The sequence below is a fragment of the Lepeophtheirus salmonis genome, chromosome 2 (genome assembly GCF_016086655.4).
Source record: "Lepeophtheirus salmonis chromosome 2, UVic_Lsal_1.4, whole genome shotgun sequence".
Classification (NCBI taxonomy): Eukaryota; Metazoa; Arthropoda; class Copepoda; order Siphonostomatoida; family Caligidae; genus Lepeophtheirus; species Lepeophtheirus salmonis.
In genome coordinates, this window is record NC_052132.2 from 21198238 (window position 1) to 21223606 (window position 25369).

At 31.8% G+C, this 25369-nt stretch overlaps 2 protein-coding genes across 2 annotated transcripts in view; one reads left to right on the forward strand and one right to left on the reverse strand.

Moving 5' to 3' along the window:
- Positions 1–25369, forward strand: part of LOC121113868 (uncharacterized) — a 100796-nt gene that overhangs the window by 70541 nt on the left and 4886 nt on the right. Inside the window, exons 3-4 of the mRNA XM_040707734.2 lie at positions 20176–20540; positions 23437–23983. Coding sequence (XP_040563668.2) covers positions 20176–20540; positions 23437–23983 — 912 coding nt within the window. The remainder of the gene's footprint in view (positions 1–20175; positions 20541–23436; positions 23984–25369) is intronic.
- Positions 839–3773, reverse strand: LOC121132408 (sucrase-isomaltase, intestinal). Its single transcript, XM_071886684.1, is given in 4 exon segments — positions 839–1258; positions 1260–1437; positions 1469–1948; positions 2017–3773. Coding segments are annotated over 4 exon segments (2673 nt in total). The 5' UTR covers positions 3729–3773; the 3' UTR covers positions 839–955.

Sequence of the window (25369 nt, forward strand, 5' to 3'; positions counted from 1 at the left end):
TAAACCTGTCGGGGAGACGAACCCCACCTCACTCTCTTAGGATTTGAAACACGACTTGATTGGGTTGGCTCGTTTTTTCTCTGACGAGATTAGCAAGGATGGTGTAGCATAAGTTCCACTATTCTGTCACTGCCCTTGGTATCCTTTCAGCCGTATTCTTTAAATTATTGTATTTTATAAATTATATGTGAGAAGATAGATTTTTGACAATAAATAATATATCTGAGCGAAACTTTCACAGGGCGAAAGTTTCAGGATTTAACATCCTAAAACCCATTTGTACATACTATCTCAGCTATTTTTTGAATACATTTGGATATAATAGCATTAAGTTTTTTTCCCAGAAATTCAATTTGACCCGTAAAATGTTGCAACTGTCCGGTCGTTTATAAATCAAATTGGAGTTAGAAATTAAGAAAATTAAACTAATTAATATTTTTTATGAATAAATAATTAGAAGTAACAATTATTGAAATTAATAAGAAAAAAAATTAAAAAGAATAATGGTTATTATAAAAATAACGTTTCTAAAAAATACCTTTACCCTTCAAAATCAGTTTAAATGCAATTTTGAAGAAAAATTAACATAATTAATTTTTTCCCACAATAATTTACATGATTTTATACAATTGTAATGTAAATTTTGTTCTTTTTGTTGCTCCAGGAAAAGGATATGATGCAACTGCCAATGATATCCACAACCATTTAAAGTACTAATCAAATTAAATATCTGTCACCCCATCATAGTGCAGTTATTTTCAGCTATTGTATTCACTGTTTATCAAGATAATGTTATATAGTTATGTTATAATGTTATTTACTAATAGTAAAAGCAATGGACAAACAATTCATGTTTATTTAAAATAATTTATTATACCAAAACACAAATCTTAAATAATGAAAGAACTCTTAATTAGGATATTTAAGTTAAGATGAAATGATTAGAAAGCTATAATTATGTTTCAACAATTTTCAATTTGAACTCTTTATGCATAGGGAGCTGTAGGTCCGTGAGAAATAATCTTCCTTCTTCATAACTAAAGTCACTAACATTAATTTCATCATTCAGAATGATATTCTTGATGGCTACAGCATGCAAACCGTTAATGCCAATAGAATTGAGCTTTAATTCCTTCATTTCATAGTAGTTATTATGCTTGACAACAGACCTCAAAACTCCATCACTTGACATATCATAGATGGCTCTGAAATAATTGTCATTTTCAACAGTATCTTGGGATATTCCATCATCGAAAAAAAAGGTCCCCATGTGCTTCTTTATTTATATCCAGAGCCACTTCTAGAGTGAATGGGTTCTTTCGAGCTTTTGTTGTATCCATTGCGTCTTTTTGTAAGGGGAAAATGTGTCCACCTCTGAAATAAATGGGTATTTTATCAATAGGAGCGTCAATGGTAATCATTTTTCCAGTACAGTTGCTTGGGAGTTTCATTAATTTGATTGAGTTGCAGATAATTTGAAACATCATACCACCGACTATTGTTTGGTAGATACAAATCTTTTGTCACATCACCTTCATTAGTAACAGGGGCTATAAGAAGACTTGAGCCCCACATAAACTGCTGGTCAAGATTTCGGCAAACCATGTCTTGTGGGAAATTGTTCCACATGGCACGAACAACAGTAGATCCATGCATGTAATGATGATAGAATAGAGTGTAAAGGAAAGGAAGGAAATTGTATCGATATCGCAGGGCAGTACGGATTTTATCTATAGCATCAACACCAAAGAGACCTGGATCCTGATCTATAGTATTGATGGAGTTATGGTTTCTTGCAAATGGATAAAATGCTCCAGTTTGATACCATCTAATGCAAAGCTCTGGGGTTGTATTTTCCAAAAATCCACAGATATCTGCACCTACATGGGGTATTCCAAACATATTGAACTGAATAATTCCAATGATTGAATCACGTAAATGTGACCACCTATTCCAAAAGGAGGAATATAAACGATTAATTGAATTTTTTTAAATCTTAAAATACTTAAATCTTACCAGCTGGTGTTATCTCCTAACCACTTGGCAGCATATCTTCCATTACTCAAAAATGAGGATCGAGTTAACACAAAACCTCTTGTTTTTGTTACTTCACGAATAGCATTAATTGTCATTTTTGATTCAAACAAGCCATATAAACTGTGAACATCGTAATGACGAAGAGAGAAGCCTTTGTAGTTGTGAACGGAGTCAGGACAAATTGTTTTCTCACTTAAGGATTGACCAAGTAAACTTGGAGGCACAAAAGGGGGGGTATTCACGTTATTAGCGATACAGCCTTGCTCTATATCACCATTACCAAAGTTAGCAGGCTCGTTCATATCAATCCATAGCCCATCTACTTTAATCAAATCATGGAATTGACTGATGCATATCTTCCACCATTCGGCTGTATTGTCGTTACAAAAATCAGGAAAATACACTTTACCATAAGGCCAAACTTTTCCGACCACTGGTGTTCCATCAGGTCTTTTTACCCACACATCCATGACATTACCACTATCATAAGCATCATAAGTATCATTTTTATATTTGTTTTCTATATCAATTCCGGGGTCGAGTATAACCACAAACTTCTTGTCTTCCTCATGCAGACGATCCACGAATTCTACAAGTCCTTTAAAGTTACCATCATCTACTGTAAAGTCAAGATATCGATGCATGTAGTCAATATCTATCCATTGGACGTCAATTGGAATGGAACTATTCACTGTTCTTTCATAGGCGTCGGTAATGTGTCCTGTATTTTTGTAGCCATAACGGCACAAATGATGTCCAAGAGACCAGTATGGTGGTATATAGTATTTGCCAAATGTCTCAGCATATTGTTGTAGTGACTCTTCGGGCGTGGGACCTAAAAATAAGTGAAGATCCAAAATTCCTCCAGTTGTTCTATATATAAAAGTATTGTCTGGGGCCATGACCCATTCTTGCGCATTACTATTGAGAATAACAAGAGTGGATGCTGTCCCTTGAGGTTCAACCACAGTTAAGAAGGGAAATACACCATACAAATTTGCATTGCCATTTGGAGTTGCATCTCGAGCCCACCCATTCCAATTCTTCCAATTCATATCGTGTTTGAGAGTTGACTGCTCGTTTTCACCAAGACCATATACATCTCCTCCCTTAGCTAATCCTAGTGGAATTTGTAGAAACTGGTCTGAAAATATTAGTCCAGGAAGATTTTTGGTGTCAAGAATAGCTTCACCACTGGATTTTCGAATAACTCGGAAGGAAAACAACTCTGAGTCCGAAAATTCTACATCATACAACAACTCTTTTTGAGGATCACTAACAGTATCCAATAAATCAATTGGCACTTCATATCTTGGACTGTGATCACTGATTTTGATTCTAAGGGAGTTATCATTTTTAAACTCAAAATGTGCAACAAGGGTCTTGGAGTCTTTTCCAAAAAGGGATACAAGTGAGTCGTCTCTTTCAAGACTCAATGCCCATCCATTTGTGGTTTCTATTTTATTTTTTATCTTGTATCCATAATTGCTAGGAAGTGTGCAATATGGGCCTTCAGGAACTTCTTTATACAAGCAATTTCTAGATGCACAAAGCTCTTTCAAATTGTATCTAAGTTTGTATGAATCTGGAACACAATCTATTGGTAAGTTAGAGGATGCAGCAATGAGAGATGAACCACAAATAAGATATAGACAAAGACCTATACAATGCGCTTTTATTAGAGACCCCATGCTCTTCAAATTTCGAAAACAAACTAATGGAAGTCCTTCAAACTTTTTTCAAAAAGTATGAATATTTATACGTAGGACATAGCTGAGATGAAATCAAAAAGCAAACATTAATGTCCCTTGATAACGGAAAAACAAACATACGTTTGGATTAGGGTGTGTCAAATTTCATTACTATATAACATTAACATGCGCCTCTGTGTATTATTATATTATAACTATTTAGTTTATATCAAAATTTAAAGCAATTTGGTAAGTGATGAAGGACTGCGCAATTACTTTAGTTTTAAATTTGAAGAAAAACAGAGGTTTTAACACTAATTTGAGAAAATCACGTATATGAGAACTTATAAAATCAATCTGTACCAGCAGGAGGAGTTATTTCGTTGGACCAGTAACTTCTTTAATTTTGAGTATACTATAGATAGAGATAAAATGAATGTTTGAATACATTTATTTTCAGAAATTACATGGAAAGAAGAGCTTGAGTTATATAGGATATAAGTTCTATAATGAATACGAATAGTTTTCATAAATGTAAAACTAAAAAGTCTTCAGCAGTCCATGGGTGAGGATCAGTTGTGTCTGAATAAGGTTGGCATTTACCTGTATCTAAATTACCTACTGTGAGAATAGTGTTAAGGGTTCTAAAATATCTGAACGTACATAAAATATATATATTCAATGTCAATCTGGTTTCATTGTCAGTTTACAAAAATCATTTCTGAACAATTCAAAGATACATTTGGTCATGATGGCATTCCCCATAAAAGTCGAACCTTGATACTTAGACACTTCTATTATATTGATTTGAGAGGTTTTGTATGAAGAAATTAAAAATGTATTTAATTTTATAGGTAGCCATGTATCTCAAGCACCATTACTTTTTGATTTTTTTTAAATTGGACGAGAAATGTCATTGCAGCAAGATTCAAGGCGTAGGGTATCAACTCTTCTTCTTGCGGGTCACACTCGGACAGAGGTAGGCTGTCAGGCTGACAGCAATATCCAGAAAATATTATTACTTAAAAATTCTACACATATTGGTAATAAACAAGTATTTAAATAGAATATTTAATGTAATTACTATATCACTGTGGAAAGTAATTTATTAATTATTTAAAATACAATTAAAAATGTAAAAGTCTAGAATTATCTTAAATTACAAAACTTTGCTTCAACTAATCATGGTGCAGCCTTTTGTCATTAATCAAGTTATATGAGATATTTTGCACAATTTTTCTTGAGAAAAAATAAACATTTATGCAATAAACACATTAAGATTAAATCACTTTCTTTTTTCTTTTTTTTTTGCGGGAGGGGGGTATTTGATGCACCCTAATATGTATAAAGGCATTATTTGTTACTAAAACATCAATTTGATTGATATTAATGTTAGATAAATATATTTACAAGGAGATTATTAGCGCTTAACGTTTCTGAGTGCCACATAATTGTTTCCAACTCAATTGAAATGACATACATTTATATTTTTTTATCTCTAAAGATGTAGATGTTTTTTTATCGATTGATAAAATGTCATAATTGAAATATTTATAAAAGCAAATATATCAAGTATAGGATCTATTAAAACTAAATCCTGTATCAGTTTTATTTCAGATTCAAATTCGACTTCAAATATATGTTATATATACTTTATCACTGATAAGAATGTGAATCAAATTTGATAATAAATAGTAATAAGCCTTATAAGTCTGGGAGCCTGCCACGGAAGATTTCACCCGATAATGTACAGAAGGTTTGAACCCCTAAAGTTACTTATATCACCTAGAATATTGAATTTTTTAGTCAGCCTGACCCTTCCCCTTCTGGGTCTGGCCTCCAGATCCCCCTCCCCCCTGAAAATATATTATAGACAGATTTTATGAACCATAAGATTCATGGACAAGACTTACACCATTGTATATGTTAGGACATCAGAAAAAATAAATACTGACAAAAATTATCTGTTGGAAACATGAGGTTACCCCCCCACACACACACAATGTCACCCTAAAAACGTTGAATTTACCCCATAAAGTTTATACACAAAACTTGTATCAACATGTAGTACTATCGCATGGCATTATAAAAAAAAGTGACTCCAAAAAATGTTGAAATGACGATTTATTTCACCCCATAAAGTAAATAAACAAAACATGCATCAATGTTTTATATTATCTCAGGGCATTGTAAAAAAACTCAGACTGACAAATTTCCGTTCTGGAAAATTAAGTCAACCCTCCCCCGCCCCCTTTAAATTAAAACAATAATGCTTTATCAGGACATTATAATAATCTCAATCTTAACATATTTTTTTCATTTACACATTATATTATAAACTTTATAGATACATATTTAAATATAAAATTTTTAAAGACATTTACTATGGATATTGCGGATTTAAAGTCTCCTTCTCACTGTCTTCACTTTTCTCACTACTATCGTCATCTTCGACAACATGCACATAAACAAAAAACACAAAACAAATGAAATTTTATTAAAATCATTTTCTAAATAATATTATCCATTTACCAGTTTGATAAAATGTAATTTTGATGTATGTGAAATTAGTAAGGAATTTAGTTGGACAAAATTCAGGGATTATAATTTTCAGTTTGAAACTGAATTAACCCTTTTTATCCAATATATGAACTACACCAACTGGTAGTAATTATTTACATTCTTCCATCCATATTCCTGGGGAGATAATTCTGCTTAGATCGATTTAGTTTCTAAAATCTAGATTCTAGTTTCTTGCAACTAAATGAATGCGACGTTCTTCTAGAGTAGTTATCTTGAACATGGAGGTAAATAACTGTCATTTAACTTCTGTACACATGTGATTCGTTCCTCAGCTTTCTTTGGTTTTTACTTGTTCATAAACAACTGGAACTGCAATTCATTTACAGATGGTGAACATCGCGCTCAAACTTTCAAAGAGCTGCAAAAGTGGATTTGTTCATTAAATATGCAAGTCGAAGCTGGCTAAAAGCTAAGTGCGCTTCTTTGCTTTTCTGCAGGAGCTCTAGTGATCTTACTCTCCCCTTTCCATTGAATGACGATGACAGACAGGTAGTGATTTGCAGAATGTATCGTCATGTGCTGCATCTGAGTTATGCTTATAGGCCGCTGAGTGTTTTTGGTTTGTAATCCGACTTCTATCCATATCTTCAATGAAGGGTCGTATGAGGAACAGCACCCTAAGCCAATAACGAAACAATTGGGGGCTACTTTGGGGGCTCTGACCTCACTTTTCTGATGGAAATTTAATGCCAGTCTTAGTTTGTTATGATGTCTTGACATAGTTATCTACATTGATACAAGTTTCGTCTTTGTACCTTTATGGGATAAATAAAATGTAAATTTCACTGATTTTCGTTGTACCTAATCTGACCTCATGTTTTCGACCAAATTTTTTTGTCAGTCTTAATTTTTTATGATGTCATGACATAGTACTATACATTGGTACAAGTTTTGTCCATTTACCTTATGGTTCATAAAACCTGTCTCAAGGCTATTTTCAGGAGGGTCGAAAGGCCAGGCTGACAAAAAAAAATACAATGTTCTATGTGACATAAATAATTTCAGTGGGATCAAACCTTTTGCACCCTATGGGGTGAAATCTTCCGTGGTAGGCTCTAGGACTATCAGTGATGTAAAAAATAGTTTTTTTAGCGAGTGCCAATCGCTCAAAAATTATAATGTTTCTATCTAAAAGTCGTATATTCTAAGTATTTACTAGCATGTGAAATTCTTGATAGATGGTAATCTGAACTGTGTTTCCTCTGATCTTCAAAGGTTCTATCATTATTCCTTTATTTGCGAGGAAAGAAGACTAAAGTAAAAAGCTCATGCGCTCATGAAAGACGGATAGTAACACAGAGGATTTGTTGAGGATTTATAAGTATGGACGTGAAAATTGTCCAGATCCTCGTTACCATACATTTTTTAAAAAGTATATGCTGGTAATCTGCAGGATATTAATGTTCTTATTAATTATTTCTTCCTATTTTGAAAATTCAAACGTATAAGCAAGTAAGGAGCACTATAGTTATGATAGTGATCTATGTCGGAAGGTATTCCGTCTATCAATGCTGTCAATGAAAAAATCTCTTTTTGATTTACACTCAGGATGATTTATATAATTATCACATCTCTAATTATAAGTGTTAGGACTAGCTGGACTTACATGAGTATTGAGAATCGACATTGGAGTAATTCCTTCCTTTGTCCTTGCTAAGCTCGGAGAGGGGTTTGTGATTACTTCTTTATCAACATAGCTGCTTGTAGCTGCTCTAATAAAACGTCACAACAGATAAGCTGCTCTTCTTCCAAAAATTCTTCAAATGTCAGGGTTATCATATGTCATGTTATGACATTTCTGTTTCTTTTTTTTTATCAGTAGTCCTTAGAATTTACAATTCTAACCGTAAATCTTTTTTGTAGCAGCCATCATTTTTTCTTAATTTTTGTAGAACATGCATCAATTAAATACATATGTTTAGACTTTACAAATTATTGAAAAAATGATTTGTAGTAAAAAATGACACAATGACTCCTTGCTTCGTTTTAGTAGTAATGATGTGCTCAAATAGCATAAATTTAGGCAGATTTAGAATAAAAAAGTTAAATAATAATAGTTTCTTCATTCTCTTTCTAATGTCTTATACGCCACATCAGCTGACATCAGGTTTAACATATTTTGTATGACATACTTATTTACTAAAGTTTCTTGAAAAATAAAAATATTGATTTAATACTTTTTATTTTATATTTTCTTGTAAAAACGAAAAAATTCAACAAATAGAATTAAAATAAAATAATTATTGTTTTTGCAAGTAAACTAATCATAAATGACTTCATGCAAAAAGAAATAATGCATTCAAAGCTTATTTTAAGGCCATGCGATATAATCTCAAAGAAATAGCCTTTCTAATAGGACTCCTCAGTGGATTCACAATTTTCTATGGGCCAGTTAAGTACATTAAATTAGGTCTGAGAATAGTTTTTTGGCTCACGATCCTGGGCACGACTTTTAAACTCCTTGGGATTCATCCATTTTTCACCATTTGACTCATGATTTATCGACAGGATTTTTCATAATATTATGTCGCTTTTATATGTATTTTGATTCAATGATGTAAATAAATTTTTATATGTAATTATCGAAACGAACCAATAGAACTTCTACTATCTTTAATTAATATTCCAATACTTTGAAAGGAGTTGATCAAACTTTTTTCCCTATTTTTACTCTCTCAATCTTATGCTCATTTTTATGTTTTACCTTTTTCATGATATACCATGTGAAGTTTTTTTTTTTTTTTTTTTTTTTTTTGTAGTGGATAATTAACTAATTTCTTTTTGCGTCTAGATTTATACTACCATAGTGTACTGCGTATGATCTAAATTATTTATACATTAAATCAAATGTAAGATCAAAACTTCTAGGACCATTATAATTAATCTTTCAAACTAGAAACGCATATCACCACTCACCACATATATATATGTGGTGAGAGAATACAAAAACAATCTTGAATAAAAATCAAGAAAGAGTTAAATGTTCCATTTATCTTTTAAATCAATAATCTACGATTTTATAGACTTATTTTGGTTATTTATCGGCATTTTATTTAAATTTCTGGAACTATTTGAGATACCCAAGAACGTTGAATATAGTTTAAAGCCTTATTTAATTTATAAAAGCATATTTAGCCTCGATATATTATTTTAAATCAAATCTATGAACTTGTAATTATTTCATTGTGACAAGGAATTTTTGCTACTCTAAGCAGGGCCTTTTGCCACGAATGGCATGACACCTTGCCCTCCCCCCTATTATTTGAATAGGGAAAACGTAATACCAGTAGGCATATTTGTATTATTTTTGTATATATGGTGTCTACAAGGTGCGTTTTTTTAGATGTTATAAGTTGTATGGTCAAATTAAACCAGTTGCAACCAAAAAATAGGATAATAATTTTAAATGAAGGATTTACAGAGCTTGGTAATATATGTAAGTATTCTTTGGCATACTATAAATAATAATAAAATAATATAAAATCATCTGAAAATAGTACTGTGTATCACTTTAATTCATTTTGTGAGCCCTCAGCTCAAATAATTGCATCATAAAAGGCCTAAATCCCTTGCAGACATTGACTATATAGTCAGACTTGAGCTTGGTCCACTACTTCTAGATAAACGTCTCTAGAGACTGGATACTTCTATGAAGAGTAGCGCACACCCTCTACACCATTTGTGCCTCAAAAGTCCGGAAAGTTATCTCTCAGAAAGGGATGTATCTTAGCTGCGAGAGGACAAGGAGCTCCGCCTTGAGTGAAACAAAGTTGTCCCCGAACTTTTCTCGGCCCAAGTTAGTACTTTTTTATCCAGATGTTCGACGAAGGCATCTGCATTGAGCCGCTCCGTCCTCTCCACAAAAATGTAAGGGTAAGGTCACAACGCCCAAGATCATGGTTCTGGCTGGATTTTTGTTATGAAGACATGTCTCACTGAAGTTGAGACATTGACTGGATGTTCGGTTGTGATGTAGCGGCGGTTTTGCTTATTCCCAGTGGCATAAACGCTGATTATTATATTTTTCATCATTTTTGTTATGCTTGAGAAAATTTAGAATCTTCTTTTCTTTTTCCAACCGTCTCAGCTTGCTCTGTACAGAGATATGATGTCTCTTTGTCCTCCTCCATGATTTTGAACAAATGCAATTTTGGATTGAAAATAATAAAATGTGTACCAGTGGATATGATCATTTACATTTACAGTGTTGTAAATATTGATTTTTTTTTCTAAGAAACCTTTGAAAAAAACATTCAAATATTAAATTTTCTAGTAATAACAAAAATTCCTTAATTTAGTGTGGGTGGGCTACAGTCCCTTCAGCCGATCCCCTGCAGACACCCCCTGCAATTTTTTGAGGAATTATGTCCCTGTTGGACTCAAAGTAGGATTGAGGATCAACATCAAAGAAATTCCTGCTTCAAGATGCCTAAGCCAGAAATAGTGTGGGATTTGAGTATATTTTCTTTCTTTCATAGCTGCTCTCCTTCCAAATATTATTCAAATTGTGAGTGTTACTATGTCATCTTTCCCTTTATTTTTAGCGTACTTTAAGTCATTTATTCATATTTCCTACAATTTTATCAATAATATTCATCAGTGATGTATAACATAATTAACATAAATCTTATTATAACTTAATATTCTCTACTAAATATGTTTAAACTTAATCATTTTACACCTTGAAAGGTCTTGTAATTTATTCATCCAAAATATTATAAGTCTCATTTTCTTAATTTCTAACTCTTTTTTTAACTGATTGACGTCGCAGTAATTCTTGACAATGTCCTCGTTTATTTTCTACTTCCCCTACTCCCTTGCCATTGCTGATTGTAACTGATCTAATGAAACATAATGACAGCTAAGCTACTCTCCTCCACTTCCATATTCTTTAAATTGTCAGGGTTACCATGTTGATTTTCGTTTTTCTTTTTTTTGTTTTAACGTGTCCAAAATAAACACGAATTAGGGCAATTTTATTCATAGCATTGTGTCGGCAGAAATATATGGCTATAAAATCATTTTCCTTCCAAAGTTTTTTTTTTTCATTTCATTTCATACCCCTTTTCGTAATAAAATGCAAAATTTATAAGTAAAAGAATACATGATATTATGTTGCACAGAATGTTTCGAAAAGTCATGTAAATAGCGATAACCATATTTTATTAATTGTTCAGGATGTTATCGTAAAAAAATAAATTCTAGATTTTATTATCATCATTTTGTATCCCTTGAGTAAGTTGTAGGGCTATATAAAATTTTCCAATGTGCAGCAATCAGGTGGGCCTCAGAATAGAGATGCCCGGTTTAAAGCCTATTAAGAATGATTTCTTAATACATCTAATATTCAAGCATAACCTTTTTCTGCATTCTTCTTGAGACAACAGGTTGATAAACACACTCGCTAGACCCAGTGGAACATGACACGTACCATGCTTGTATAATACGCGTTGATACACTTTAAAAAAAAGAACAATTATTATTGAATTATGTGAAATATCAGAAAAAGTCTTCAATTTTTGCAAATGAAAGTATCTACATAAATGAGGAGTATTTCGATTCTGAGAACCTGCACGTTGGAACGAGAAACACCTTCACTTTCCGAAAACTTTCCATATATACCGATCCAAAATAGACACTGGCGATCCTAAGAACCTCCTCATTATTGGTGAGGAACCATGAGTGGATCTGGAGCAAACATGGGAGATGTTTCTTATAATAAAAGTACAGTATAAATATCAAAACTGCTTACCATTGTAAAAGGGATTGAGAGTGAGGAAAACATATTAATTTAAACACTCAAAGTTTTAAAGCTAGTTTTATAATTTTCGTATACACGCATATAAAAAAATTTCCTTGTGATGTAAATATAATCATAAATATGGGAGATGCTAACACCTTAGGCGTGATTATAGAGGGGGAATAAACTTTTGAATTAGACAATGCAAAATATCCATAAAAAGCGAACAATCTTTTATCCTTTGAGTCTTTATCTTAACGATAAATCATTATGAGATGTATAGAGATAAAAAGAAAATGTAGATGAACATAGAGAGCTCTGCAAAGTACATATTACGTAGTTAATTTAGTTCTGTTAATATATTATCTTATTTCTAAGCAAATAAGGAATAACGTCAAAATTTTATAGTAGGATTCATTTTCCTCTGTGCGCAGGATATTCATCAGAAGGGTTATACATAGTATACCCTGCCGTTATCTAAACAATAGAAAAATGACACGGTAACCCTGACAATTTGAAAAATGTTTGAGAGAAGAGTAATCTAGCTCTCATAACATTTTATTATGTTAATCATTGGGATGTTCCGCAATGGTAATAATTAAAAATTGAGCAAATAATAAACATCGTTATTCTATCCATTTTAGAGCGCTTAAACAGAAATAAAATCATTGAATTGCGTATTTATTTGTCAACTGCTATTTTTCCTCCTTTAACTCAACTCTATCTCAATCTTTGTCGTAACTCAATTCATCAGAAGATTCGCTTAAACAGAAATAAAATCATTGAATTGCGTATTTATTTGATTCCTACCCGTGTTCCTTTTTCGTTTATATTTGGATGTTAACATCTCTAGAATGAAATAATAATGATAAAAGCTTTGGAAAATAAAAACACTGCTCAGATTGCCAACTTCAAAAAAACTAACACGGGAGTAAATGCTTAGAGTGACCAACTCTACCGATGGTTTCTTATAAGCATTACCACATCGTTAATTATTTGTTGCTTCAATTTGTCATATAGTTTTCATTTCATCTAATATCCAAAAAAGCTTAATCTTTTTTTTTGGTACTGAGTACGTTGGTTAGGGCTGAAGACTGGATTTGAGTCTCTGTCTAGTTTAGTTAATTCCTAAAAACTTCTGAGACTTTGAAGACGTAACTAAACTTTATTTCTTAAATCAGTTTTAGTACTAACAGTCCTATGAATAGAGGGTCTAAGAACCAGTCCCATGGACCAATAGGACCTTTCCCAATACTAAATTACACTTTATCTATTAAATAAGGACAGATACAACTCTATAGATAAGAACCTAATGATCATATCTGTGAAAATATTATGCTTATATTCTGCACAGCTAATGAAGTAAATATTGACATTTTTTGCTATTCTTTTGAACCATTATTTCATTATTAATACATGGTAGTTTTTTCCAAAAAAAAGAGGATAATTATATTTTTTTATTAATTATATCTTAATCTAAAAAATATCAATATTTTGGAGAAAAATAAATAAATTAAATACATTCAATAAACATTCAAATGTAATTTTGATGTCTGTTTCACTTTTCCAAATTTTTTATTGTTTTTGGGGTTAAAATTGAATTTAATCTTTTTCAATCAAATTGCACGGATGTTTTCATTAGAACTATCCATACAGGGGGAACACTTAAATCTTCCGCGCCGAAAAAGTGAAACTACAGCTTTATTTTTTTAAATTTATTGAAATCAAGAAACATACATATGTATTATGTTATAGAGAAGACATTTATTCAATGAAACCGCCTTCTGTCTTCAAAAACGTCTCGAGACGGGTGCGGAAATGGAAGCACGTCGAAAAGAGGCGAATGTGTTGTAGATAGCTGTAATCAGGCTGACTTTGGTATTGTGGGGGGGTCATGTTGGTGTTATTCTCGACGTAGGGCCACACCTAGTAGTAAAAGACGTTCAAATCGGGTAAGGAGGGGCCAATGTGAGAACGGTACGTATTCTTTTTCAGCCGCTCCTGGGTGGCATTGGCCTTATGGGCGGGGTGGAGTCCTGATAAGATACCCATGGTCTCTTGAAGGCTACCTGATGTAGCCACGGGAGCATTACATCCTTGTTCTTGTTTCTTCCTTGTTCTTGACCTTCCATCTGGGTCGTGCACATTCCTCTCCACGGCCTCCAGGGTGTTGTCAAATTCCTTAAGGTTCGCTTTGATGCTTCTAATTGTTTGTTCTGGCATTTTCAGGATTGAAGAAATCTCCTTGTTGTTAAAAGTTGGATCATCACTAAGCATAAGTTGAATAGCGGCGTATCTTCGATCTCTCTTGTTGAAGACATTGTCATATTTTCCATTTTAGAGAGATACTGTTGTCACTGCGCTTTGTTTGTAACTAACCAAATATTACAAGAGCTCGTAGTAACAGAAAAATCAGTTCCAGTACAAAATATATTGCTTTTGGTAGAGCTACAAATTTGTGGTAGACTTAATCATTTCAACCTGTAGTACCAAGAAAAGGTTATCCGTAAAAATTTAAGAATTTGTTATACACTAGCCTCACACTAATGTATATATAAAAATATATTTGTTCCATGTTTGGTTAAACATGATTGTTATGATTACATTTTACGAAATTATTTATGAAGGCTCATAATATAATCATAAATGCATAAAAAACTGAGGCGAACACTATTTTTAAAACGATGCATCAATTTTCATCAAAAAAATTGAACTTATACCAATAGTATGTGGTTGTTGAAAGTATTAAATATTTTTAGTATTTTTAGGAAAAATGTACTTTGTCTTACGAATATAATTTTTGCCGGATTATGACGGATTCATAGAATTGTATGATTGAGGAAAGAAAAGACGTACCTTTGGTCTTACCTATAAAATATATCTTCTTTCTAAGGAAATAGTCTATCAAAATAGTTGGAATTCACTCAATACGGCTAAACTTGAAGACAATTCTTAGAGCGGAAATGTATGATGCAGGATTTGCCACACAAAATGGCCGTTGATGACCTGTTCATTAGGAATTTCATGAACTACACTTTTGGTCACCTTTACCTTTCAATCATAAATTCTCCCTAAAAGAACGCAGAGTTTAGTACGCATCGCTGATATTATAAATTCCTTCATTCCAGCAAATAAAATGTACCTTTTAATTGGTTACACATAAGAAATGTTGAACTTATGGGTCAAGTTTCCAATGAAACTTCAGCTTCAGTCTTCATTACAAAGTGCAACCAATTATTCACCAATTACTGCCGTACTAACCTAATCTTTTTGTTTTTATCGATTTTTTTTTAATAATAGGGGACTCTCGTATTTATGATCACTAGAAGGGAGATCCCGTTTACATCGTTTAGCACCTTCTTCTATTCAAGAATTTATTTCCTTAATCTCGGAGTAGTTGTCGTTATCCTTTTCATCATTGACCCATTTCCGAGTACGAGATACGACCTCACATTGCTGACTGAGAATATTTCTCCCTACAGCATTGATGTCCATTAGGATGATGAAGTTACCCAAACATTATCAGAATCAGCAGAACCTAATTTTGGTATTTTGAAAATATGTACTTTAATCAAATATTTTTATGAACAATCAAGGATTATCGTTTTTTCTATTTTTTTTATTTTTTTGTGATTCTAGTTTCCTTGATTGTAGAGAGTAATAAGTTAACGCACATAGATCGTTTATTAAATAAAGAAAACATTGTTTAACTTCAGGTGAGAAAAGAAGAAAAAAAAAGTTTTCCTTTTTTATTATTTTCTTTCTACTAATATGATAATATAGATTTATAATTAAATTATTAACTCCTTAACACATATAAATAGAACATTCGTCAATTCTTAAATACTAACTACTTGTGTCTTCCTTTCTGTTTCTTTGATTTGGAAGAGAATATCTATCTTTCTCAACCTGTAAGTTTTCCTTTTTTTCGAGCTTCTCCTAATAAGTCTTTCACTATCTTCTCCCCTCTTTCAGCTCTATCGTTAACCATAGACAAGTTATCGATTTTCTCTTTGCTCATCCAAAAGTCAAGATATGATTCCCATTTTTCAACTGGTTTCTGCACGAAACTTTTGTCTAGCCTCATGATGTCAAAAAAAAAAAATAATATGATGATGAATCCTTGCCAACAAACTGCGATCATTCCTAGGGATCTACAGTATCTTTTAGAATCTGTGGAAACTTCGGGTTTCCATATTTTGAGCCATGCTTTATATGCAGAGTCTTTGTTCTAAAGTTAGTAATTTTGAAATCATCTTTTTTTTATGTCGTTTCCAACTGGATCAAAAAACAATGATAATGGTACTAGTTCTTCAGCTTAGTATCACCATTTTTAGTCAGTTAATTTTCCTTTTGATGGTCAATTTTCTTAAATGAACTTATTTTTGGTACAGGGCTTCAGCCTTTTAAGTCATATTTATCCTGGCGATTGTAATAATTGGAGCCTTTAGGTAATGTAGCATCACTTCTTCGACAACAAAGTTTGCTACCATTCGTGATATTTTGGTAGATTTTCTTACATCCTCCTTCATTAATTTCTCCAAGTTTCCCATATAAGATAGCAGAACTTGATTCCATGTTGGGAGTTTAGATCCAGTTATCTTAATAGGTTCAGCCATGGCGTTTCAAGTAAAATATACAAACAAGAACCAGAACCTCTGTTGCACATATTAAGTAACTAATGCAATACATAACAAAATAATAAGAAAGGGTAACGACTAGTTTAACTCAATACTCAAATATTGACTAATGCTACTAATGAATCACACTGTGCATACAAATTTGTCACTCAGTAATACATATATGAAACAAATTTTCATTTTTATGAACTACGCAGTAGATTTGACGGATTTACTTGTAACTTTTGTCTACATATATGTATGTATGTTAGAATATAAATACAATATTTACATTATAAATTTATATTGATATTATTTTAATAAGATAATTATTAATAAAAAAAAAGGGGCCAGATTGTCTTTTTTTTCTGTACTGAAGTTAAATAATGTCTTCTTTATTTAATAAACGATCTATGCGATACTCTCTACAATCAAGGAAACTAGAATCACAAAAAAAAAAAAAAATATGAAAACAATAATCTTTGATTGTTCATAGAAATATTTTATTAAAATACATCAATTCAAAAAAGTTTTTACTTCATACGTGTTTAGAAATTACAATTGTGTTAGAGGTAAGCGTTAACCAAATTTTCTAAAATTGTGTATTTGTGTTTTATTTACCTAGCCGCAGTACCAAAATTAGGTTCCGTTGATTCTGAAAAGGATTTCTAATTTCAGGGGCAACTGCATTACTCTAATGTCCATGGGACTAGGTGTCTCCTCATTCTCAATATCAGTTGTCTCATCACTCTCATCTAGACCAAATGGCTCAAAGTCCAAAGGTTTATCGATGTTATTATTTTGATGTAAATCTAGGACCTCCTTTAGGGTCCTTTTTTTCATAAATTTCATGGATAAAAATTTATTTTCTGGTGAAATTATTCATTTTGGAGCAAAAAAAAGCATTCATTTCAATTTATCATAATTACATTTATCTGCTTTCTATTTATCCAAATATTTGATATTATTATATTTTGCTATGAGACATGCCCGACGTACTCTGAAGAACGTAAAAAAAATGTTAGAGCATTATGAAAAATAAGTTGTAGCCCAAAGTCTATAGATAAAGTTTGGAGCAATAATAAAATAGTAAATAATATTTTATTTAACCAAATTTACGAACGGATGTTGCATGGAATATTTGAAATTTCAAAACTTTTTTGACTTTGTACGCGTGCTGTGAAGCAACTACTGAATAGTTGACTCTAAATCTAGGTCAATCAAGTCAAAGGACTGGTATTCATTAACTTGATCAGACAATAAAAAAAAATCTAGATACAAAGGATGCACCATTATAGCCATATAAACAAACATATATTTATGTTTATCTGAGGACGTTGGGTAGTAATGGGTTAAACAAATATAAATTAATGCTATGTAAATTTGTGTTATAAATTATAATAGCGAGTACGAGTGTCCCTATTGTAACATATTGGTGAGCCAATTAAATCTGCTGATTTTTACCGGTTTTTGATCTATCAGATATTGCCTAAAGTTGCCGATTTTTATTTCACTTCAAATACCCATTTAAAAAAAAAGGAAAAATTTGACGTTATGTGTGTTACCAAATCTATCTTACAAGAAAAAAAGATATTCGTACAATCAGGAATTTACTCAAACAAACAGTTTCATTTCTCCACTTTACTTAAAAGTTTTAGTTCGATATAAAGGTACTCTACTGGAGAATAAATAAGTCTTCCACCACTTCTTCCACTATATTTTGATAGGTGTAGAGAGTTTCAATTATAAAGTTGCACACATTACAAAATAATATATATCACCCTTGAAGAAAGATGAACAAAAAAAAGGTTGAAGTTTTTAATTTTAATTCGTGCCGGCAATTATACCTCGGACTTTGTCATATCAAGTTGCTGTACAAGGACTTTCTCTGTAAAATAATTTCAATTTTCCTCTTTTTTCCTCGGCGACGAAAATCACTCACTCTCCATGATACTTGAGTGAATAATGGTCTCACTTTAAAAATATTAGAATTCGATGAACAACCTTGACTTCATTTAATATGGTAAGGTGGTCTAAGGATTTCTTGTATATGAATTAGGCCATGGAGATCTCCAGAGTGGCCTCAAAAGAGTGCTTGGTAGCTTCAGAGATTAATTTGACTTGCTTACCGATTTGGGGACAATCCTGATGCCAGACACACCTTCCAGGCGCTTGCAAACGAGATCAATGGTACGATGGTTGACCTCTAGCTGTTTGACGATGAGGTTTTATTGCTTCTATAGCATCAAAATAACAGATTTTCACTAATTTGCGCAATTTTATGATTGAAACTCTATACATCTCTCAAAAATACAGTTAAGTATGTGATGCAAGACTTATTCACTAGCCGGTAGTGGTGCTACGATACTGACGCATTTAGAACGGTATTAAATTGGTATTGGAACCGGCTCTTGCAAATTTATTACATCATAAACAAATTATCCCGCCAAGAATGTCACTCCCTAAATTTCTGTGTTAGAAACTGATCTTTTTAAAACCAGGGGAAAAAGAAAATAGTACTTTTAACATGATCAAAATTTAGATCCAGTCCCCTCTCCCTACTTTTAAAAAAATATATAAATTGCTCTTAACTTGATTTTTATGTTATCTTTTTAGTCGAATAAGGATCGAAATACTGATGATAATTTTTGTACCCAAGCCGCTACAAAAAGATTAGTATCGTGACAGCACAAGCAGAAAAAGGTGTTTTTATTTATATTTATTTGCAATTGATTTCAAAATACACATTTTGGTTGTTTACAGGACATAATGATGAGGAGTTTTGAAAAAATGTTTTATTTAATAAAAATAACACCTTCTCACTTTCAAAAAAATTTAAAATCTTATATTATACATTCATAACAGACAAAAAAAGTGGGCGTGATACATCAATACCGTAAATTGTCTTTTTTTTCATGAAAATAATACTGTTAGAGGAGAATCCTTATAAACAATATTGAAAATATTATTTATTTTTCGAAAATAGTTATTTTATATAAAACGTTCTATTTTGAGTCAGGTGAGAATGCAATTTTTTTCGTAAATTTTTAAAACATTATTGATAATTGTTGTTTTTCCACAACTTCTAACCATAAATAAATATTCTCAATCTTAATATATTTTTATATTTTATCAAAAAATAAAACATTTATGTTCTATGTTTCCCCAACACTTTGAATAAACAAACTAATTTAAAAGCACATGTCTTAAAGAATGGTCATTTAGTTTGTCGTTGTTGTTGGTCTTTACTGTATGTAGTTGATTAATGAGTCTATATGTAATTAAACCCAATTAAGAGGAGTAGAGAGTAATTTATGCAGATCTTAACCCCTTGCCAACATTATTTACTAATTTAGAGGATCACTTTGGAAGACAAATGATCAATTAATCTGCCGTTTTTCTTCCTTTGAATAAATTATTTGACTGCTATTTTTCATCAAAAGATAATAATTAAAATACATCTTTGTAAATCCATTCACTCAAACTTTTTGTAATATATTTCCAGGGGATCCTTGCGAAACGTATATTTTCCATCAGTGACTCTATGTAACATAAATCAAGGACGGAGTTCATTGTTTCGTCAATATGGCCTAGGAAGTAACGAAAGCCTTTTACATGCAGTATTGGAACAAGCTTATTTTGGAATACGAGATGGGACAGCCTCTAGAGAAATGGAGGATATTCGACGAATATTTGGTGATGAAGATCTAGTTAAAAAGGGAGTCCTTGCGGATACCATGTTTATGATGACACCGTATCGTTCTGAAGCCTATGAGCTTGCAAAGAAAGATGATTGGGCTAAACTCATGAACGTTACATATGTGACAGACTCTGGTTGGTATTTCAAAACTCAAGCTGTACAGGAAATTGGTAATATTATCCATTAGTTTCATGTTTTATAAGAATACTTTCATTCTATAATAAAAGTAACATGAATTCAAAAATAGTTGGTATTAAATTAGATATTGTTATTAGTGACTATAAGGGATGCTAAACTTGCGGACAGGACCTACTTTAACTATTGAGATGCCCTTATAAAACGGATGGCACGGATTCTAAATCCCAACCCCAGTAGGGATTAGGTTAATAACTCTATCAAATAAAGTTAATTATTGTCATAAAATCTATTTATTTTTTAAGTCATTTAACGTACCTACTTACTCCCTGAATGGTTATGTTTAAATACATTATACAGGTTACGGCTATAACTTCCTTTATCAAAAGGTAATCAAACAAGCTTTATAAATCCGATTTTTTTTTTGTTTCATAATGAAAGTACACATTCAATATTTTATTTTAAACAATTTAGAAACCCATTTCAGAAGGTTGCGTCCCGCATGGCCCATACACTGAATAAACCTAACTTCGTTATTTTTATAAGCGGTAATTTTTTGTAAAATTTTTTTAAATATGTTTTTAGCATTATTATGTATAATTTATTATATAGCTGGGAGAAAACTTAAAAAAAACAACACAAATTCATTCACTTTTTATAGAAATGGAACAATTTGTGAATAGAAGATAAAAACATTCTCCCCAAATTTACGTACTAATTAGTAGCTCAGGCTAAAAAAGTTAAATTCTATTACATATTATTATACATTTTTTTGTCCATAGCTTACATAAAAGAGGAGTAAATAGACAAATTAGTTGAGTAAGATGCACCTAAGCTCTACCACCATTCCTTGCAATGTAAACAATGATGCAAAACGCAATGGAGAACAGTTTTTTTGGTTTTTTTTATAATTGAGTGAGCAATAACATATGAAATAGTACACGCAAGCATCGTCGTTGAACAAATGTTCTCTGTATTCACGAGAAATTTTGTTAGAGAAAAGAAGGATAATATTCAGAAAAGTTACAACCGAAAAAACTTTTCTTTGCAAGATTGAACAAAAGAAAATTTCAAAATTGAATTGGGTATTGTAAATATTTATTAGTACATTCAGGGGGTAATTTGAAAAGTCCGTGAAAAGTCTGAGAGATGGCACTACTGGCGCGTATCAAGGTTATGTTTTGTACTTTTTTCGAATTTCGATAACGGATAGTGCGGAGAAGTTGTCATATGGTTATATAATAGCCTATAGTAGTATTTTTTAGAAAAACACACACCGACTTTTACCCAGATCGGTGTATTTCTTTCTGTTTGGCATTCGTTAGAGTCGAGGAACGGTTTTCACCTTTTTTGCCACAGATTCACCCTTGATAACCCATTGTTGAGACTGTTGTTTGGTTTCAGGAATGTGGTGATGTATCTATGTTTATCCATAGGCACGAAACGACTCTTAAAGTCCTGCAAATTTTTCTGGAACAGCTACACACCATCCTTGCAACACTTCACACGATTTTTTTATTAGTTTTGGATAGCTTTGTCATGTCCAAATGTTGATTCAAAATATTATGTACTCGTTCATTCGAAATTCCCACACCACTAGAAATCTCACGCATCTTCATCCTTTGGCATCCATCACTATATTATGGATTTTATCAATGATTTTTGGAGTAGTAACCTCAACGGGCGTCCAGAACGTTCAGCGTCACTTGTGCCTATATGTCCAACCTAGATAAGCGTTGGTAGTGCCATCTTTTGGACTTTTGCACGCACTTTTAACGATCTTCGTATGTATTTGAAAGATATTTGTCCAATATTATTATAAAAATTGTTTCTAAATCGTCTAAATTCAATTATTTACTTTACTGAATTAAATTTTGAAATTCTATTTTTTCATTATGAATGATAGTGTTTTCCAATTTTTACAATGAAATTGAGCTATTTTTAAGTATTGGTATTAAATAATATACTTCTGGAATAAAATACAGACAATAACAGTAATATTTGTTATTTTTGAGTTAAAACATTTGGCATTTAACCCTTTCGTTAAAAGTCACAATTGACCTTTTATTTATTCATCTTAATTCTGGAAAAGTTCATAATTATCACAATTTCGAAAAATTTATATGATTTATTTAGTGTGCTTATCTATGTTTGTTATGCCGGCTGAAGTATTTGTTAATCTTACTCATTTCATCCCTTGTTAGTGTATCCTATGGTTAGAAATGGGATTTGTGTAAGATCGCGAGGAGAAGGCGGGAGGGAGACAATTGGTATTACTGAATAAAGACCCTTGTTGATATTAATTGCTTATTAAATGATTTATACGGGGCAAAAATGAGTTACTGCTATTAAAGGAGAACCTTCTACGTATAAAATAATATTATCACTGGAGAAATATTATAATTATAATTAAATTCATTTTATATTTATTATGCATTTTTAAATCAATATACACCTAAGATAGGCAAGAATTCTTCTTCTTCTTGAGAGAGCTATTAACCCCCCTCCCACAACCTATTAAATAATGAACAAAAGAGAAAAAAGACACACTCTCTTTTTTCCCATGTTTTTCCTTCTCATAGACCCCTCTCCTACCCAAGATTTACAGTATATTTTTTCTTCGAATTCAAAACGAAAAATTAAAACAAAGAAGGTGGAAGCTCTTTAATTCTTCTTTGTGAGGGAGATATTATCAGCAAAACGATTCTACAAGGAATGACCATAATGTAAAAAAAGTAAAATTGTATTAATTTTTTTTCCTTTTATACTATTATAAAAGTATATTTTTTTTATGTACAAAAGTCCTATTCCTACTGATTATTCAATCTATTTAAAAAATGTGTTAACTCCTTTACTCCATCATTAATTCAAGTTATATGTCAATTTTGACAATATTAATATATATACACTTATAATATATACTATTTTCAGGTGAAAATGTTGTTTTAAGGGCAACATACCAAAGAACAGAGAAAAACATTGAAAAGTTTACAAGTCTTCTTCCCTTTTTTGGGACAGACTATGGACTTTGCACTCTCATAAAGCCACAAATAACGTTTAATTCATCTCTTGAAGGAGTGCCTTTCAACGATTTAATTCAAAACTATAGTCGAATCATAACACCAGGTATTCGACTTGGAAAGGAAAACGGTCTAAGTTTCCTCGTGGATGCAGAAGTATATGACTATGGATTTTCTCCACAAAGAGGGGAAGGCTTTAAGTTAGCTATTCATCATCATATGGATCAGCCTATCATGGCATTAAGTGATGTGGATATTAGTCCAGGATTTGTAACTCAATTGTCAGTAACTCCCACTTTGACTGTTACGACGGAGGAAGCAAAGAGACGATTTACACCAGATGAAAGAGTTTGCTATTTTGATGAAGAGTTTAAATTCAAATATTTACCGGATCAAATGTACCGATATGGACTCTCCAATTGCCTTTTTGCTGCAACTTACGATACTATTCTAAGTCGGTAATTACACCTCATTTTAATAATAACTCATATTGTACTCCTGTGAGATTATAGCCCCATTTTCTTATCTTTTAATTCAATATTTTTTTAACTTAAAGTTTTTGGGTTTGTTGTTTTCTTCAGTACATACTTTTATGTTCAAGTATAAAATAATTATTGGCGAGACCGGAGGAAGATTGCAAAGTACCGTTCTTAATGAATATCAAAAATACAACATCCATAAATTGTATTTCACGATTGTATAATATAAAATAGATTATTGTGATAAAAATCAATTAATTTATTCAATTATTTTGCTTTGAGATATTGGTTAAAAACTGATTTTGAAGGTTAAAAGTATTTATTTTAAAGGATCAATATTTTTGTTATAATGAAGTCAATATTTCATTGTTTTTGATGTACTTATGTCCTTTAAGTTAATGCTTCTTTTGATGTAAGTATATATATACTTTTATTAAAATACAACTATTGAGTTATCGAAACGCTCAGTACAAAGGGGAATTGTTTGCTTTGCTAGAACTAAACCCTCAAGATATTTGTGAGAATAAATTTATCAGATCTAAAATACAGATCAGCAATCTGTAATATATAAAATATATTTTAATCTTTTATAATATATTGAAAGTACATAGTTCGACAACTTGAAAGGTCCAGTTATGTATTCCTCACAAAATATTTTTTGTCTAATTTTTATCATTTCGAACTCAACTTCAATTTCTATAACTGTTGTAACTGTCCCTGTTTACAGATTAAAAAGATAGAAACAAAAAGGTTGGAGAATGTAACTTTGATCCGTGACGGAAATGAAACTTCTGACATCGTCATATCAGATTGCTACAAGGACTTTAATAGCTGAAAAATAATTGCAATTGTTACACCATTATAATTTAATATTTGAATTTACTCCCTTTTCATCGGAGAATAAAATCACCCAATCAGCATGATGCTTAAGGTCATTCAGATTACGGTGTTCCATATGGAATAGTGGATGGATTGGAGTAAAAAAATTCCCCCTCTCTCAAACATATTTGACTTCCCCCAGCAGCATTTACAACATTAAACACGGTAGATCGGTCTAGGGACATCTTCTTTTTTTTTTTTTTGCAAATTCGGCTATGGGCATGGCCTGTTTGGGATTGAAATAATGCTTGACAGATTTACTGGCTTATCGTTTTGAGTACGATCCTTGAGGCTGGACGCATCTTCAAGGCGGTTCACTTCGAGCTGCTTGACGATACCAGAGGTGTCATTGTTGAAATCTCCAACCTTTTTGTTCCATCTTTGTTACAAAGTGAAATACGAGTATAAATTTGTTTGCAATTTCTAGTGTGAAAGGTAACAACGATAGCTTTTCATTTATGTTTTCAACTTTATTATTAGAACTCT